At 30.9% G+C, this 18,442-nt stretch overlaps 2 protein-coding genes and 1 long non-coding RNA gene across 3 annotated transcripts in view; all 3 read right to left on the bottom strand.

Annotated features, from left to right (window-relative positions):
* Positions 1-2,562: 2,562 nt before the first annotated feature.
* LOC127151250 (uncharacterized) overlaps positions 2,563-18,442 on the bottom strand; it is a 93,811-nt gene continuing 77,931 nt past the window's right edge. The window contains exons 2-8 of the mRNA XM_051090718.1: positions 5,152-5,243; positions 4,894-5,058; positions 4,621-4,761; positions 3,377-3,454; positions 3,153-3,252; positions 2,960-2,998; positions 2,563-2,733 (exon numbers count right to left, since the gene is read on the bottom strand). Coding sequence (XP_050946675.1) covers positions 2,702-2,733; positions 2,960-2,998; positions 3,153-3,252; positions 3,377-3,454; positions 4,621-4,740 — 369 coding nt within the window. The 5' untranslated portion in view covers positions 4,741-4,761; positions 4,894-5,058; positions 5,152-5,243 and the 3' untranslated portion in view covers positions 2,563-2,701. The remainder of the gene's footprint in view (positions 2,734-2,959; positions 2,999-3,152; positions 3,253-3,376; positions 3,455-4,620; positions 4,762-4,893; positions 5,059-5,151; positions 5,244-18,442) is intronic.
* LOC127151252 (uncharacterized) lies at positions 6,158-7,066 on the bottom strand. The gene is made up of 3 exons (XR_007824057.1): positions 6,778-7,066; positions 6,579-6,676; positions 6,158-6,246 (listed from the first exon to the last, which is right to left on the bottom strand). It is a non-coding gene; the product is annotated as an uncharacterized LOC127151252 (long non-coding RNA).
* Positions 9,459-11,728, bottom strand: LOC103496729 (LOB domain-containing protein 15). Its single transcript, XM_008458705.3, has 3 exons — positions 11,469-11,728; positions 10,470-10,740; positions 9,459-10,094 (listed from the first exon to the last, which is right to left on the bottom strand). Exons 1-3 carry the CDS (start codon positions 11,480-11,482, stop codon positions 9,645-9,647), a joined length of 735 nt encoding a protein of 244 aa, XP_008456927.2. The 5' UTR covers positions 11,483-11,728; the 3' UTR covers positions 9,459-9,644.

Here is an 18,442-nt window from a genome sequence, read left to right as displayed (position 1 = left end):
CTGTTCATCTGTCAATGTGTCATTTGTAGTTTATTATTGTGATAAGTTACTTTACTTATAACTCTTATCACGTTAGTTGAGCTATTTTCATCACCTGGCCAGTGCTTATCGCCAACTACCCAAGAGGGCAAGTAACAAGGATATGGCTAATGCGGGTCAGGAGAAGTTTGGAGACAAACTCCATCATGGCGAGATAACTTCCACCATTTGTACCCTAAAAGGAGGACAAGTGTGGGCAATAGGCGCTGAGAGGTTGTTGTCCTTAATCACGAAGCTTTATACGTTTTATAAGTAAATTCTTCTAGATATATCTCGCATAACTAGGTTGAGTCATTTGTACCCCAAAAGGTCAACAAGAGTGGCGTATAAAGACTCTGAGAGGAGCTCGCCTTAATCATAAAATAGTTATGAAAACTATATCACATCTAGCCTTTCATGGTCTAATCACCTAGTCATGCATAAGCATTCCTTCACCTCTTCTCATACAAGTTAGTTCGCATCTATCTAGTTCCCCTTTACAGAATCTCTAGAGTACATAAGTAGTTTTAGTTTAGTTCACATTCACTTATTCATTATTCTTTTATATCGCCTAATTGATTAGTAAATCTTAAAACTAACTTTTGATATCAGTTCCATGTGTTCGACTCTAGATCATTCGGATAAACCTATTGTTTCGCTTATACTTGGACAAGCAATAGAAAAACTTGTACACGAGAAGGACTTCGTTTCAATATGTTGAATAGAGACATTGGGAGCATTTTGCATGTAATGATCATGTCTGAACGCACAATGAAAAGATTCACAATGAGCATTTTATATGCAATGATCTTAAATCAATGACACATTATGAACCACACACGTCTCATCACAAAATCAACACAACACAAGAGAAAGTCTGTCAAGTTTATTGCGTTGTTGCCGGGGAACTGATTTTTCAAACTTAGGCATAGAATTTTACTTTGACTTTGGACAAAACGGTTAACTTTGGTGTATCGCGCATTCATCCGAAGAACGCGTGAAGAGGTTTAAGGTACCACAGTAATATGTACTTGCTTGAACCAACCCCAAGGTTGAGTGTATTTTTCGAACAGTGGGCTATTTAGCATAATGAATTAAATTCAATTTGACTACGTTACTGAGATCCTCGAATGCCTAAGATCTTAAATACATAATTCGTTTAAATTTAAGAACCCAGAGGAGGCGTCAAAGAAAGCGTCCTCGCGAAAAGTTTAGTGAGATCTATACCTTTACTAACTACACGATTAAGAACCAAGAAAGATCATTTGAGCATTGCGATGAACAATTGCAAGCAGAGACTATTGCAATGAGCAATCAAGACGTAGAGACCCATGTTGCAAATGAGTCACAAAGTTCAGGATCGCATCAATTGTATTAATTACATAGCAAGCCGCAAATCCATAATGTCCCTAAAATAAGGTGTCCAACCTTATTCGTATACGACTATAGACTATTTATGTTATATATTTGAACTTGATTCACGTTTATGTTTGTACATGAAGTTCAAATTTACTCACAATAGCATCGAAACCTTATTTTATTAGATTTAAGATTATAGTATTTAATTTCACTAATAATTTCTCAATCACGATTTTATTGAATAGAATATAATTACAAACTATGAATTTTACGATATAAATTCTAACATGTCGTAAACTTAATTTTTATTTTATATTTTGTCATGAGTACAAGTGGTCCTACGAATTATTATTACTTTTTAACTAGCAGAGTGATATTAAACTAAATTTAAGACTTTATTAAGCTAAACTGAACAAGGACATACTTTTTTACTATATATACAGATATAATGTGAACAAGTTTGTAACATACAAAACACATGGTTGTATAGTAGAGAATTAAATTGGAAACATGCATATGGGCAATTATGAGATATGCACATAATTTTCCAAACATAGCCTTAAAATTAAGACTAAATTTGCATGGGGAGTATCAAAGTCGTACAAAATTTGTCTCCCATTATATTATTATTATTATTATTATTATTATTATTATTATTATTTATTATTTATTATTGTTTAATTCGTTTTAATTCGTTATATTCGTTGTTATTTTTACACTACAAGAAATCTGGCCTTTAATGTCGGTTTAAAACCGACATTAAAGGCCTTTAATGTCACTTGGCGACCGACATCTTTGCGAGCGTTATTAAAGGCCTTTAATGTCGGTTGGGCTTTAATGTCGGTTTAAAAGCGACATTAAAGGCATCTTTAATGTCGCTTTTAAACCGACATTAAAGGCCTTTAATGTCGGTTTTCAACCGACATCTTTCATAGTGTTATTGAAGCCTTTTAATGTCAGTTGGGCTTTGATGTCGGTTTAAAACCGACATTAAAGAGGCCAACAATGTCGGTTTATAACCGACATTATAGATCCCCAATAATGTCAGTTTAAAAACGACATTAAAGCCTTGTTTTTGGATCCATTTTTACAAATTTATTTTTATTTAATTGCTGCATTATTTTCCATTTTTTATAAATTGACAGCCGATCCGTGTAAATAAATATTTTTTCTCAGGCCAACAAATCAATAAAATTAATATTATTTAGAAACTTTAATATTTGTCTTTTACATTTGCATACACAAAATGAAATCTTATTTAACAAAATACACATTCTACGTAATCTTATTTAACAAAAGCCTTGTTTTTGGACAACTTCTTGATTCACTTCACGCATTCTACGTAATCTGACCACCCTGCAAGCAAAATACACATTATCGGTAACTAAAATATCATCCAACAGACAAAAGGCTTTGAGCTTGCCAAAGAGTATTCAAGGGTAAAAAACTGAAAAACCAGAGTTCAGAAGCTAGAGAGTATTTAATGAAATGTGTTTATGATTAAAATTTTCAAGGGTTAAAAACAAAACAAAAATGTAAAAAATAGAAACCAACTTATTTAACAAAAATATAATAAACTTACCTTCTTTCCACCCTTCATAAAATCTCTCCAGCTTGAAACCTGATAATGACAATACAGTACCAGATTCTTTTGGGATTAGAAATATGGTGGGTTTGTTGTAACTTACCAATATTAAACTTTATGGAAAAATAAAAGGCAGCTGAAAGAGAAACGTACTAGGAAGAAAATATTAGAGAAAGGCAGAGAGAGAGACCGTTACGAATAGCTTTGTCTCGGAAAAACAGAAAGCCCTCTCCCTTGATTCTTCTCCTCCAGTCAGCAAGAAGATCTTTTCCAAAATTCCTTTTATCATACAAGCATTGTAACTGTGTTGTATAAAATCTCAAGGAAACAAAACAGCAATAGAAGACTGGAACGATTGCACTGCATGCAAAGGTTCATAAAAGGCACAAAACAACAGAAACTTCATCAAGAAAATAACCCCACCCCCTTCAAAATCACCAACATGCAAATTGGAAGTTGAAAACTTGAGACAACAAAAAACACCACAGCTACCTGAAAAGATGAAATAACTTCCGGTAAGAAGGTAGAGATTCAAAGACCCAAAAAAGCAAATGGTACAGCAAAGCTGTCATAGCCATGAATTCCTCTTAGAGAACCAAGGGCCTGAACCCAAATAACTACCCAGAAGCCAGACCCATTTTTCTACAGAAGCTAGAAAAAAAGGTGATGAGAAGAGCCTCCCATTTTAAGCCATTGCAATAAATTCCTCTCACTGGGAAAGTTTCAGGCCTAGCACAAAGCTATGGACCTTTCCCTGACATTCCCAAAGATATCTAATGGGTATTAAACAATTGTCTCCTCTAAGTTGACAAAGCTAAAAGGTTCACCTTCTTCTTCTTCTCCCTATCTATTTCCCCATTATCTGACACAAAATCAGATATCAAAAGTTACAGATTTTTCAAACAACCCCATTAAACAAAAATATTCAAGAAACTAAAAACTAAGAAATGAGAAATCCAAAAGAGATGGCTATTATGAATGAGCAGATGGGCTTTGGGTTCGAAGGTGGGGTTACGCCCCAATGCACTCTCCATTCATTAAAATAAAGAAACCCCACATAGAAAATCTCAAATCAGAGCAGAAAGAAAGTAGAAATTAATGGAATTACCCAACAGAATAATAATGAGAATACTAGAGTCCATTATTTTTCATTACTAAATCCATCTTCCAAATGTGTATTATTGAAATAAAGACTATGTAAATAAAGAATGAAGAGCAATTGGAATATTTCTCACAAAGGTAAGTAGTTGCAGTAATGTGCAACAGCAACAAAAATATCAGACATTTAGAATGTGTAATAGAATCCATAAGGAAATGAAAAGAAAGTTCTTGGTTCGATAGGTTTACCACCTTTGTCAAGTCCCAAGGATATAGTCAAGGCCACTATGATCACACTTTGTTCACAAACTCTCCAAGGCTGGAAAAAATTGTTGTTTGCTTGTCTCCAAGGCTGGAATAATCAATTTTAATTGTAGAGGAAATAACATTGCGGAGCTTGAACACATAGCCCCCTCCCTCCTAATTCACTAATTCAATCCAAAAGCCTAAATTGACAGGTAAAAGCAAATTTAATATAATATCTAACGCTTTGCATTTCTTTCTCAAAAGTTAATGATAGAAGTAACATGCTATTAGTATGAGAAACAATAGCAAAGTACCTCAGTTCTTCCCTCACGGATCATATTTAAAGCAGCAACCTCAACTATGTTTGCTAGTTCTGCACCAACCATTCCATCTGTCATACTGGCTACAGCCATGTAATCAACATCTTCAGCCATAGGTTTCTTTCGCGCATGAACCTATAATCACAGAAGAAAAGGGATAAATATTTGTCTTGTAACCTTAAATAATCTTGTTTGTACGTTTACAATCATCAAAGAAGTGAGGAACCAGTGAAACAGCAATACTAGTAAAATTGAAAACTATATTACTTTGAGAATCTCCAAGCGACCAATAAGTCCAGGCTTAGGAATATAAATTTTTCGATCAAATCGTCCAGGCCTCACAAGTGCTGGATCAAGAATATCTGGTCTATTAGTTGAAGCAATAGTGATCACTTCACCCCTGCCTTCAAATCCATCCAAGCAGACAAGAAGCTGAAATGCATAAACCAACAACAACACAGACCATTAAGCACGAAGCAGGACCTTTACAATTTACAAAAGCAGAATCAATAATTCTAGCCCAACCTGATTAAGAGTAGCATCACGTTCTTGCCCTCCAGAACCTTTTATCAAACCACGTTCCCTTCCAACAGAATCTAGTTCATCAATGAAAACAACTGATGGAGCCTATCATGACCAACATAATATTGAAGAAAATGAGAAACCGACAGCACATTTTAAAATTCTACCACATGAATTGGGAAAATTAGAAGACAAGATTGATATTTATAAAAATAGGAAACGGAAATATGAAACCTGATAATAGTTAGAACAGGGATATCATATTAGAATTATCTCTCTCAACCAAGTCGGTTAATCGAATGCACCAATATATATATATATTATATTCATTTTATTTATCATGCTGTGGTTATGCACAAATATGAGTCCAATAATTTTATTTATACATCAAATGGTGTAAGGTACTAATACAAAAGCTTTATCACATCTTCCAAATTTAAGAGAGAATACTACAAAAATACTCTCAACCAAATAAAGAAACCTAAATAGAAATACTCGGTGCCCTCTCCAAAATTTTAAAAACGGTTTTCTTAGATTTTGAAAACACTCCACTCACAGGTATAAAGGCTATTTAAAAGTAAAACAACTGCATATAATAATGCCAACCTTGATATATTCTTTGATCTATACATCTGCCATGTTAACGAGAAAAGATCCTTTAGTTATGAACTAACTATCCTATAAATGAACCTACTTCAAACTATGATTTTTCATGTTCTTACTTTTCCAACTTCATGAAAAATCTTGTAGACCTGAGTTGGCTTCTACTGATAAAATCCTAGTTAGTCACATCACAACATAATAGCCACTAATCTACGATCATACCTCTGCTATAACTTTGTACAAATTCGCATAGCTGCACGAGTTGTTGAAATGCTACTAGGAGTGTGGTTTCGGCGGAAACAACTGTTGTATAGCTTGGGGTAAATTCAACACAATCTCTGCATAAGCTGATATGGGAGAAGCATTAAAAGAAAAAAAGAAGTGAATATCAACGGTGAGAAACACAATCTCTGAGGCATTGGCCATGCAAGCACGCTGATTTTCGTTGGCAGCACGTAGATGAGATCAGCATATCTCAGACTGACAGTCACCGTGCTGGAAAAAAGTCATGTTTAAAGTTAAATTCGATAAAAGTTGTCTGAAAAGATGGTTAATTGATTTTAGAAAAACAGGACGGAGAAATATAATGCAGAGATCAATATCTCAAAATTTCAGTTTTAACAACATTTTCAAAATCTATGACAAATTTTGTAACTAAAACTGGGTTTATATTTGTGGAATTTGACTAAGAATTCAAAGGTTTCTTCCAACTAAATGTAGTCAGAATTCCATTTTCATAATCTCTATCAACGTTCATAGGAAAACGGTTTAAGGTGTATAGCTGAGAATTAAACAATATATCTACAAGTGAGTTTCAGTGAACTAACCAGTCAGAATCATCGACCACAAACTCAATCATATGGAATGGAAGGCTATGATACAACTCCCTGATTTGGTTTCCATATAACTCCTTGATAAGCCGAACCTGAATGATTTATGAACACAAAATATAAATCTTATATGTGCGCACAGAAGATGCACCATACAAACCGTAATTTCAAGCAAGAACAAACAAGGAGAGTTCACCATTCTACAAGTTCATCGTCTTTTCCAATACCTTTCTTGCCAAGTTTCATGCTTAAATAAAAATAAAGATGTGAGAACTTTCAAAATAAATTGAGATGAACGATGTAACAGTACTACGTAAGAGTGAATCTAGCAAAATGTTTGATAGTGGTTTAAAAATCATTGTTGGCTTTCTTACGTAAATTCACAGGTGGGGAGTATTTTTGTTCCTCTTTTTTTCTTTTTAATTAATTAAAAAAAATGCTCTGGATCAAATAATAGGCTCAAGATTTAGATTTTTTTTCTTCCAATTACTGGCGTCTAGAAAGCTTGTAACGACCTATTGGCTGATGTTATGGGTAGCTAGCTCCCATTCATGATTTTTTTACCCTAAATTGCCTCCAAAATAAACCTCAAGGAAGGTAGTACGACCAACATGCTTGGCAATTCTAAAATTTTTATTTGCCAATAAGGCAAAAACAACCATAAAAATGGTTATTTTCAAATATAGCAAAGTGAACCAAAATATTTACGAAATATCACAATCTATCCGTGATAGATTCAGATAGACTACTATATGTATCTAAATACACACATATAGGTCTATCTATGTCCATCTAGGTCTATTATATTTATAAATAGATTGTGATATTTTAATATATTTATAAATATTTTTCAGAAATTTAATCATTTAAAATAATTTCCTCCTTAAAAATTCTAAATTTTCTATAAAATTCATCAGTGGAATGATTTTAGGCTTCTCATACTAAATGGCGGTACTAAAGCAACTACCAAGATGCACAATCAAATTACTCTCCGCCCCACATAACACGTGCCAAACCAAAGGCATAAAATAATGCTACTCCAACACCATCTTCGAATGTGCACAAGAGTCTGTGTTGTGAAAATAACAGAATGATAGAAACAAGCATGCTAAGTTTAATAGCCCAAAAGTTATCAACTGCTTTTGCTAGTAAAGTTTTCCCCACTCCAGGAGGACCGCAAAGCAGTATTCCACCTGATTAATAAACATTTAAGCCTTGAAGAATCCTAATGAAACAGCTCCAGTTACTTTGCACAAAGTGTGTTCGATGATTCAAGTTAGTTCCAAACGAAGGAAATGAAAAGAAAATACCGATAAAAAATGAAGCAGAAGAAGGTTTTTCTAGGACACGCCCATGAACATGACCTTTGAGGAGGAATGAAAAGTTAGGCTTCTTTCTCTTGGTCGTGGAGCAGGCCACGAGGAAGGCTTACGGTGCGTCGGGGTTGATCTTACGACAAGGTAGCGATGTTCCGACAAGGTAGCGATGTTCCGACGGGTTTTTGTGCAAGATCGGTCCCAAATCTCTTGGTTTGTGAGCACTTCAGTTTTCCCATTAAAAAGAGGTTAGGGATGCGGACTACAAATAGATCCAAAGCAAAAGAAACACAAACAAACACATTACATATTCAAAAAGGGATGGAAGAATTTGATGTATGCTGGTGGTGGTGGCGGCAGCTGTCGAAGAAGAGAGGGAAGAAAGTGATGAGATTGAGAAAGGTGAAAGAAATTTGAGAAAGATGATTGAGAAGGGTGAAAGAAATTTGAGAAAGATGAAAAATAGTGTGTAGGAGGGTTTGAGAAAAGAGTAAAGTAAGAGAGAGAAAGTTGAATTTTTACAAATTTAAAAAATAAAAATAAAATAAAAATGGGCTTTAATGTCAGTTCAAAAAAAGCAGGGTGTTTAATGTCGGTTTTAAACCGACATTAAAGCTCTATCTTTAATGTCGGTTTAAAACCGACATTAAACATCCGCCTTTTGAAAAACGACATTAAAGCCCATTTTTCACTTTTTTCACCCGACATTAAAGACTAGATTTCTTCTAGTGTTAATAACGATGATTCAGATTCCATCCTTCAATGCCACCGACTTACAACCATGTGGTGCAACTCTCATTAGTCAACCGAATTTAATCCTCATTTTCTCAAACCTAAATAGTTTTCCCATATTCCTCCATATACAAATCTACATTTATTTCAATTGGGACTACTCTTCCATAAAAATAAACTCTCACATTAATTAGTTAAGAATATGGTATGTTCATTTTTTTTTTTTTAACAATCTCAATATATCCATATTCATTATATTTTTACGTATGGATTTTAACGTTGTTCAATATACAAAGTAAATCGATATTTTTATTATATTATAGAAAAATCATGAAACGAAAAATTAAGTAACAAAAAATATCATACTAGTATAAATATACTATAAATAATAGGACGCTTGACTTGTTCAACAATATAAATTATTCATTAATTATTAATTTGGTTTTAATTTTTTTTTAGAAATATTCATCATAATTAATTATAAAACATTATTTTCCAAGTTTCAACAAGCTTTTTTCGAAATAAATTTCAATAAAAAAAACGAAAGAGAAATATCATTGTTCTATTGGTTAATGGTTTCGCAGTAATTTAAAAAGAAGAAACAAGAAACAAATATTTATCATCAAATAAAATTTTGTTTTTCATGGGAAAATAAAAAAGATAAGGGAAAAACAAATTTAGGCTTAAAAACGTTATAAGGACAGTAAAATTAAAAAACAATTTTGGATAGTGTAGTTTAGGCTATATCAATCTTTTTGCATTCTTTTACAAAACAAAAGTTTAAAAGAAAAGAAAAGAACAAAACCAAAAACAAAAGGATCAGTTGTAATTATACTAAGGTAAATTATATAGAAATGTTAGAGTAGAATGCATGAACATGAGTGCAACCGAGAATATACCTAAAATATTTTTGAAAAAAAAATACAAAAAAGGAGGGCCTTGAATTTCACCCCAACTTTTCTTTCAATATTATTACAGGTAAAATCGCCTTTCTTTAAACCCTACAATAATAATGCTAAGAATTTAATTGATGACCAGTACTAGAAGTACTAACAAAGTAGGTAACATTTTCATCACTTGAAATAGTACTATAATCAGCCGCAGCTGCCAACGTCGGTCGGTTGTACAAAGAGGATGAAGAAGAAGAAGCATCATGATGATGCGGCGGAGGTAGCGGTGGAGGCGGTGGTGGCAGGGCAACCGAAACAACCTCCGTAGAAGAAGAAGAAGAAAGAAAAGGCACATGTTGTTGTTGAGGAGAAGAGTGAATCATATTATTAGCTTCTCTAAATTTGTGTCTTAAAATCTCAGCTCTCACAGCATTGAGCTCAGCTTGTAAGGATTGAATTTGGTGTTGTAGGGCTGAAATGGCACCCATACAACCATAAACAGGATCTCTTAACCTCACATTAGCTTCATAAACTAAGCTGTTTGCGGCATCTGCTCTTTGATTCTCGGAAACTTCCTGCAAAATGTATCGGTAGCATGTAATTACAACTTTCTTTTAACGTAAACATATTAGACACGTGCATGGAATACACCCAGATCACTAATTAGAAGTTTAAATCACAAATTTAATTCCTATAACTTCGATAAATTTAGAATTTAGTGTTTATATATATGATTTATAAGTTGGACTTCATCCCTATATAGTTTGATAACACACTAACTTTTAACTTTATAGAAAATTTTATAGGGTGGAACAAACTTTCTAAACTACAATAAAGAGACAATTACAGAAGTTCAAACTTACTGTTGCATATACTAAACCGACACTAACGTACACCAAAAGTTCAAAAAACTAAACTTATAATATAACCAATTTTTAGTCATGTGTTACCATGAGCATCTTCGAGACGTTGCTCGCGCCGAAAACTTTGTGGACAGAGGCAAATTTATGAGGCTCATGGGGAGAAAAGTATGGGGAGAAGGGACATTCTTGAGCACATCTTCTTCTTAAAAGTTTGCAGGCTGCACATGGAGTAATGGTGTTGAGAGCTCCAGGAGAACCCTGCAATGAGTGTCTTCTCCCCATAATTTGTTGTGGAGGAATATTGGATGATACATCTGTCTCTCTCTTTATCTTCTTCGCTATCTCATCGAATCTCTCTCTACATAAGCCATGACGAAAGAATAAAGATGAGGAAAATAAAATTAGTCAAGTTTATTTAGTCTATTTCCCCCTAATTTCATATCGTGCATCTATTTTTAAGAGATAAATTGAATCATTATAAAGAAAACAAATTAAAAAAAAAAAAAAAAACTATTTGTTTTTTAATTTTCTAAGTTTTAGTCCATTTTTGAAAAATCAGTAGAAATTAGATAGAAAAGCAAAAAGTTTACAATGTGGAAACTAGTATTGATAGAATTGATTTTTAATAACCAAAAACCAAAAGCCAAATAATATAATGATTAAAAAATTAGTTCTCTCAATAAGCTGGTCAAGTCCTCCCTTACATAAAATTAGTTGCATATGATCGAGATCGAAATATATATTGTTTCATTTCTCTCTTCTATATCTGACTATAGAATACAATATAAGGCAACATAGCCCAGTAGTCAAGTCATTTTAGCAATTTATATACAAATCACATATGGTTCTAACCTTCAAGCAAAATTGAGCATATATACCTAACAAGTGAGACATTGTAACTTTTTCTATCAAGCTGAAAGCTTGAATCCTCGCTCCAAAACTTTAACAAAATTCAAATCTTATAAATAAAAAATACAAATTGTTCTAATCCTCCACCGAAAAAAAAAAGTTAAAAGCTTCAAAACCGTCAACTAAATTGTTCCACCCCGAAATTTTGAGAGAAGAAAGAGATGAGTTTGTTCTTACCTTTCTTTGGACATTCAAGCATGCTATAATCTTCACTTGAGGTCAAAATTAGCCAGAAAGAAGGCCAAAAAGGAAAGAAAAACAGAAAGAGAAAGAGATCCAAAAAAGAAGAAAGAGAGAGAGAGAGAGAGAGAGAGAGAGAGAAAACTAAAGTTTAACTAGTTTGTACTAATGGTGATATGAGGATTTTGGGTCATCTCTATAGCTATTGGTTATGTACGAGGATTATTCCACCAAAGATCTAGAGAAGAGAGAGAGAGAGAGCAAAAGAAAATTATAATACAATGTATACATATATATACATATATAGCTCAACTCGAACCGTAATTAATATATATATATATTTTTTTTTTGGGTTGGAGCCCGGATGTTTTAAGCTCTTAATCAAAAAAGAAAAATCAAAAGTAATATTAATGGGCTCACGTGTGAGGGTTTTGACTTTGGCAATTAATTGCATGTGAGAGGAGTATGAGCTTGCTTATTTATTAGGGAGATCAAATAATTAAAAATAAAAATAAAAAGTGTTTTCATTTTCTTTGAATTACCTCAAAGTCCCAAACCTAATTTAACTTTAGAGATGAAAAGTGTATATATATACATATGATTCATCTCGAACTCTACACCAAAAAATATATAAAAAATGAAAATGTTAGTTTGTTGTCAAAATCAAGAAATAGGGGATTTATAAATTGGATTTTGAGCATGATCACCGTAGAGAAGCCGCAATGTATACACGAAAGAGAGTGGTTATTTCTTTTTATTTTTGTACAACAAAAGTTACTTCTAAGCACAGTTTTGTGGGTCAAAACCATTCATAATTATCTTCTTTGATTATTAATTTCATTCATTGCTACTTAGAATTTTGTTTAAGTATTTAATTTTTGTTTATATAACTATAAGATGTTCAAATTTGTTCCGGACGTTTAGGTTAAGAAGTGAGTATTTATGTTTGTGCAATATTAGAAGCTATATAATCTAAATTTTATGGCTATAATTTTGATGGAGGTAAACTGTAACGCCCTAAAAATTAAGATAATTTATTGAGCGTTATTTTGAATCCATTTAATGAGAATTATTTGATTTAGGTGGGAATTGAAATTAATTAAATATTTCTTGGATGAATATTTAATTAATTAGAGGTTTTAACATGTGTTGGTGTTTGTTAAGTTTTTGTTTAAATGGTAGCTTAAGAGGATTAAGTAAAGTTGTGGATTTTAGTGTTGTTGAAGTTGAATTTAATTAAATAATTATGGACGTTATTTAATTAAATTGTGGGGTGAAAAGTTTGTTGGAGATTTAATAATTATATGTATAAGTGGAAATATATATATAATTATTATGTTAAAGGAAAAGATAATTATATTCGTTGAAGAATAATTATTTAAAGAAAAGATAATTATTTTTGGAGAATGATAAATAATAATTAATTATTGTGGAAGATAATTAATTATTTTTGGAGAAAGATAAATAATAATTAATTATTGTGAAAGATAATTAATTAATTTGGAAGAAAGGTAAATAATAATTAATTATTGTGGATGATAATTAATTATTCTGCAGAAAGATAAATATTGATTCTGGAGTGAAGTTGTTATGGTTGGGTTAAGATAATTCATGTTGAAAGTTATAAGTGATTTATTGGAAAAGATTTGATTGATTAAAAGAATTGAGGACTTAAGTTAATTTGAGATTTTGGAGGGAAAAGTTGGCTTTGGTGGAATTTGATTTAATTGAGTATATATATATATATATATATATATATATATTTAATTAATAATTTGGAAAAGTGAAGTTAATTATATGTCGGAATATAATTATATTTGTTTGGAAAAGAAGATAATACATAAGGAGAGAGATAGTTGATTTGATTGGACGAAAAAGATATATGTTTGACTGGTATGTTTATGATGTTTATGATACATGATATATTAATCACATGAATAAGGACGTTATGATTGATATTCATGTCATGTTATGATGTTTATAATGATGTTACATGCTTTGGGTTATGGTGTGTCTGTTAACTTTGTCTGTTAAGCTTTTTACCCCACCTGTATTGTGGTCCTATCTATGGGGTCACTCGCACGACTAGGGGTGTTCCCACGGGATCACTCGCACGATTTAGGGGTGTACCTACGGATCACATGCACGGTTAGGGGACATTTATATTGTGTATACGAGGTCACTCGCACGACTAGGGGTGTTCCGACGGGACCACTCGCACGATTAGGGGTGTACCTACGTATTACATATATGTTTATGGAGTGTAGACGGGGTCACTCGCACGACTAGGGGTGTTCTGACGGGACCACTCGCACGATTAGGGGTGTACCTACGTATTACATATATGTTTATGGAGTGTGTACCTGCGATCATTCGCACGACTAGGGGTGTTCCTTCGGGATCACTCGCACGATTTAGGGGTGTTCGTAAGGTCTCACTCACTCAGATGTGCTCCATTGGACACACAACGTTATGATTATGTTTCTAACGGAAAGTTAACAGATCACCTAGCGGGACTAGTAGTGGGTCCCTTACTGAGTATATTTATATACTCACTCTTTCCTATGTTTAATATTTCAGGTTAAGGTAAAGAACTTAAGAAGCTGGCGAGCGATAGCGAGGGATGCGTGACATGCCATATGGGGACACAGTTCAGCTTCCGCACTCATTTATATGTCTTTCAGTATTTTTAAATTTTAACCATTTTACTTAAAGATTTTATTCTATTTATTTGTTTTTAGTTCTTTAAAATTGTTAGAACCCGCGGTCACGTTTTCAAATTATTTTTTTTAATTTTGAAAATCTTATATTTTTCGTGAACATTTTGATATTAATTTTATAAAGATTTTAGCTATCCTCTTTTCAAAATTGTGTCTTTTGATGTTTATCTCTTTAGTAATGACCTTAACTTAGTTTAAAGGTTCGGGTTGTTACATAAACATAATGAAGATGTACATGAATCAAAATGCTTTTTTTTCTTCAAAAGATAACTGAATTAAAATATATGTTTTGAAAGTATTGGACAGAAAAATGTATAATGTTTTTGTACAACACATCAATTTTTCATAATATTTACTTGAATTAGTTATTAAATAGAACAACTTAATATTTCCTTTTCCAAGATGAGCTTTAGGTCAGTAGGTAATTATTGTTCAATTGCATTGCCTTAACCAAGTTCAACTTTATCTAGTTAAAATATAGGCTTACGTTCGAACCTTCGACGTCTAAAAACGAAGGTTAATCCAACCCATTTTAGTTAGTATAGTTTTATGTAACTTGTGAGATTAATAAACTCACAATTTTAATTATATATATAAATCCATGTATTATATTAAAGATATTTTTATTCTTTAGATACTTAAAAGACCGGAATATTTTTAAAATATAGTCAAATGAATTAAAATATAACAAAGTTTTAAATCTATGATATTGATAGACATTGATAAAAATTTTTGCTATATTTTATAAATATTTTCAATAGTTTTGACATCACAATTAATTATAATTATTCTAAAATTTACGTAAATGCATGCTTTAAATTAATGTCATTTAATTTTATTGTTAGATTGGGTTCTTAAGATAATGTGGTATTTTAAACAAAGCGACAACATATTTACACTATGTAGAACAATTTCAAAAATGGAAAAAATGTACAAGCCCACAATGAAAATACCAAAAATGTTTCAACCATAATGTGAACAACGTGTGAAATCTATTTGGTATATGATCGTTTATATATGCATAGCAAAATCTAAACAATTTACTTTTTCAATTCTATCGTTTAATTTAGTTACACGATCGTTTAGATTTGGCTACCCAATTTAAATAATCAAATTGGGGACACGAACTTTTAGATTTGTTCTAAACAATATTTTTCTAGATTTTTTTAGTAGACAATCTTTTAGATTTGTTTATACAATCGTTTATTTTTTTAAGATTTTTTGGTATACGATCGTATAGATTTGACTAAACGATTTTTTTTTAATTCTTTTGTACACGATCGTTTAGATTTGACAATTCCAATCTAAACAATTTTTTACAAGATTCTTAATACGCGATCTTTTAGATTTGACTATTTTTTTACACGATTGTTTTGATTCGGTTACCCAAATCTAAACGACGTAAAAAAAGAAAAGAAAAGAAGAAAGACAATAGAAAGAAATTGCAGTAAATATGAGAACAAAAACGAAAGGACAAACCTAAAATATTTAAAAAATGGTTAACATCATGAGCTCTAATACACAAATCATAAATATTTTAGTGATTTGTTATATTTATGAAATTTTTCTTAAAAGAATTGTAGTAGATAGATTTTGCTCAACATCCAATTTTTTTAGCCTAAAAAATATGCTACCTATTAAACAACCTTAATGTTTGGATAATAATAATGTAGATTTGTTTTTTAAGATAATTATTTAAATTTGTTCTACACTTTACAAATTTATAATATTCCAAAAAAGATTTTCTTTTCTAATGCGTTGGGGCATCGGTTTTCATGAAGGTCACCTCTTTTCCATCCAACTCAATTAAGAACCTTTCTTTACAAAATTACTCAAACAAGTTTTTAGAGATGTTCACAGAGAAAATGACAATATACCCTTTCAAGATATATATATCGAATATGATAAATTTATAATAATCATACTTATCTTTTTCAGAAAGTGACTTATGGTTTCATATCATTTTATACTAATAATTAATACTATAACTTTTTTCTTACAGTAAATTCTCAACCTCTGTGACTAAGTGATTCTCTCAACTTTAAGTAATCTTATTTAATTTCATATTTATCATGCGCACACACTTCATTTGTATTTTGAAGTGACTAGCTATATATACAAATTGCATATCTAAGATCTAAGATTTACTGTTGAATTTAAATGTAAAGTTGTATTCTTTATGTAAAATATAACCATCCATGAATTTAAGGAACTTATCATTAGTGTTACATAAAATTCTAAAAATAAAAGTATTTTACTATTGAAATTTTTTTCAAAAATGACAAAATTGTTAAAAGTATTTACAAAATTTGATATTTTATTCTTCGGTTAGTAAACATCGGTAGAATCATAACAGATCTGAAATTATATTATATTTTTAAAGAAAAACTATCCAATTTACTATATTTAAAAATATCTTTTTATTACTATTTATAGTTAGACACGTGTAAATGCAACTCAATTAGGTCAAACAGTGCAATATGCAAGTTTTTCTAAAGTGGAAAGGCTTCGATTCCCAACCTACTTTAAAGTTTTGTGCCACTAATTTTGTTTCATAAAACATTAAAAAAAAAAAACATAACTTTAAAAGGTTAATTAGATATAAATTCAAAATATTTATAAATTACAGTGATAAAAGTTTATATATATCTCTACTGACAAAATTTTAAACTTTTCTAAATTTTATAACATTTTCAAATAATTGTTCTCTTGCGATGTAGCTAATTTTAAACATTTTTTTGGAAATTCCATGATCTCTTTTAGAAAACGTACATATCTTAATTTGTCAGAGCAATGCTTAGGTTGGTGATTTGATATAATTATGGCTGATTAAATATTAGATATTCATACAATGAAAATTTATGTGATTCAATTTAGTCATATTTAATGTAGAACAAACTATTAAAATATAATATTACTATAACTTATATGCTATGTTATGTTGCCAAGAGAGACGGCCCTTTGTTGAAAATAGCATATGGGGATTTTAATTCATTTCTAAATTATCATTTTGTGTTGTCATCTCTATTTCAAACTAGATTGTCTTTGTAGGCATAGCTATTTTAATATTTTTAATGAAAATAATCTTTATTTATAAAATTATAAGTAGTTTAATCCCAATATTATTATATTCCTTTACTAAACTTTCAATTTCATTCAACTTTTAACTCCATACTTTAAAATGTAATTTTTGCAAAAATTCTAGTTTGATTGATATACACAATAATATCATTCAATAACGTTACGAACTCAATTCTTATTTTGTTGAATACAATTCGTATACATGCATCTAAACCACAAATGTTGTGGTAATTACCAACACATTTTGTATGTAAATTGAGCTACACTCGATTTTAGCTTCTATCAAATTATATGTATATGTATGTTTTTAATAATCCATTTAATGCATGTGTATATTAGAAGACTTTTTAACAATGTAGGAATGGAGATTTGTTAGAAGAACATTCTAGGTTTAAGATTAAGATCGTAAAACATACGTAAATTTGAGGTGCAATTTGATGAAATTGAAAGTTTACAATAAAAATCAATGCACAAGTTACAAAGTTTGAGTACATAAAAATACATTTTTCCCCATAAATCCTAATTCTATATTTATGCTGATCACAAATAGAGATAAGAATTTCTTGAGTTAAGTACTATGTTGGATAACCACTTACCTATACTTTATGTAAGCTTTTTATGCATGCCCTATACTGCTGACATTTGTTTATCAAATTTCATGACATGACATGACATGTTGATATTTTACTTGATAAAATAGATAAATGATGTTAACAATAATCAAAATATATCAAAGTAAAGCTTAGTTTAATAATCATTGACATGGTCTTCCTTTGTAATGGTAAAAAGTTCAATCCTTAGCCCATCTCCGTCGTTATATAGCTAAACAATTGTAGTTAAATATTTGGATAGTTTTTCTAGGTGAAAAAAAGACAATGAAAGACTACATATATATATATAGCTTAGTTTTGTATTATATAGGATGTGCTATATAGAGGAGGAAAAATGTTGATATCAAAGTGGGTGGTGAAAAAGAGGGAATTGGAATCAAAGAGGAACAAATATTAATGGATGTAAAGAGTAGAAATGAAGGGTATAAATTAAAACAACATTAATTAATTAGTTCTTTCAAAGAATTAAAAGGAAAAAATATTATTTAATTTATTGATTTTAGAAAGAAACATACACTTAAATATATGCTTAGATTGTAAGTAAAATAGAAGAATCCAT

Source organism: Cucumis melo, chromosome 10 (genome assembly GCF_025177605.1).
Source record: "Cucumis melo cultivar AY chromosome 10, USDA_Cmelo_AY_1.0, whole genome shotgun sequence".
In the NCBI taxonomy this organism is placed as follows: domain Eukaryota; kingdom Viridiplantae; phylum Streptophyta; class Magnoliopsida; order Cucurbitales; family Cucurbitaceae; genus Cucumis; species Cucumis melo.
Note: the sequence above shows the minus strand (reverse complement) of the source record. Positions and strands in the feature narration are given on the sequence as shown.